The 918-nt window shown below is 57.3% G+C and overlaps 1 protein-coding gene across 1 annotated transcript; it reads right to left on the bottom strand.

Moving 5' to 3' along the window:
* Positions 1-34: 34 nt before the first annotated feature.
* LOC102256019 (receptor-type tyrosine-protein phosphatase U-like) lies at positions 35-846 on the bottom strand (the record flags this gene model as incomplete). The annotated part of the gene is made up of 2 exons (XM_005852863.2): positions 685-846; positions 35-209 (listed from the first exon to the last, which is right to left on the bottom strand). Coding segments are annotated over exons 1-2 (268 nt in total), but the record flags the coding sequence as incomplete, so codon positions are not given.
* Between the last annotated feature and the right edge of the window lie 72 nt (positions 847-918).

Here is a 918-nt window from a genome sequence, read left to right on the forward strand (position 1 = left end):
CACTCACAAACCACACCTACATACCTACACACACCTATACATACGCACTCCTGCCCCACCTGGAACTCTTCCCGCAGCTGGGAGGAATTACTCTGAGGGTCAATACGGATCATCTCCTTGTAGGTGGCCTTGAATTCACTGACAGGGATGGTGGTCTCCCCACACAGGCAGGCCTCCAGGATTGCATCGTGGATGAAGATATACTGCTCCTAGAACAGGAGGGAAGAATATGAAGAATCAGGAGGGGCAGAGAAGCTAGAAATTTGGGGTGGAGGCAGGAGGAAGCAAGCCCAAGGTTGAGGCACGGGCGTGCTGATGTGGAGTCCAGCCACGTGGTACTACAGGTTGGGCCAACCCTACTTGAAACAACCTTCATGGGTACGTTCACTTATATTTCATCCCTATAACAACCCTGTGAGCAGCTCTGATGGTGCGGGGACAGCCCAGAGCCACATCTAGTGAGGTGCAGACAGGTCGTACCTTGACTGCAGAACCTATGACCTTGGCCCACTGCTATTTGACCTCACCCAGCAGGACACAGTGGAGCTGAGTCTGGGAGACCCTGAGAGGTTGGCAGGGATGGGAAGGACAAGGGGGCATCCTAGGAAGGGGAAGGGCCTGAGGACACCCTTCTGATGCCAGCCTGCAGGACGCGAGTCCTGGAGAGGGGGCCGCATCCCCTACCTCAGTCTGGATCATGTTGACGCGCCGGGAGCAGAGGGTCTTCACGCAGTTGTAAATGTCCACGACACCCTCACACTCGGCCATGTCCAGCATCACGTCCAGAACGATGTAGCAGCCTGTGCGGCCAGTGCCGGCGCTGGGGAGAGAATGGCCCGGGACAGGTCAGGGCCTTGGGAAGGGAGCCCAGGTCTAGGGGGGAGAAAAGAGAGGCACCTGGCCACGTCTCCACCACCC

Source organism: Myotis brandtii, unplaced genomic scaffold, assembly GCF_000412655.1.
Source record: "Myotis brandtii unplaced genomic scaffold, ASM41265v1 C41905721, whole genome shotgun sequence".
Lineage (NCBI taxonomy): Eukaryota > Metazoa > Chordata > Mammalia > Chiroptera > Vespertilionidae > Myotis > Myotis brandtii.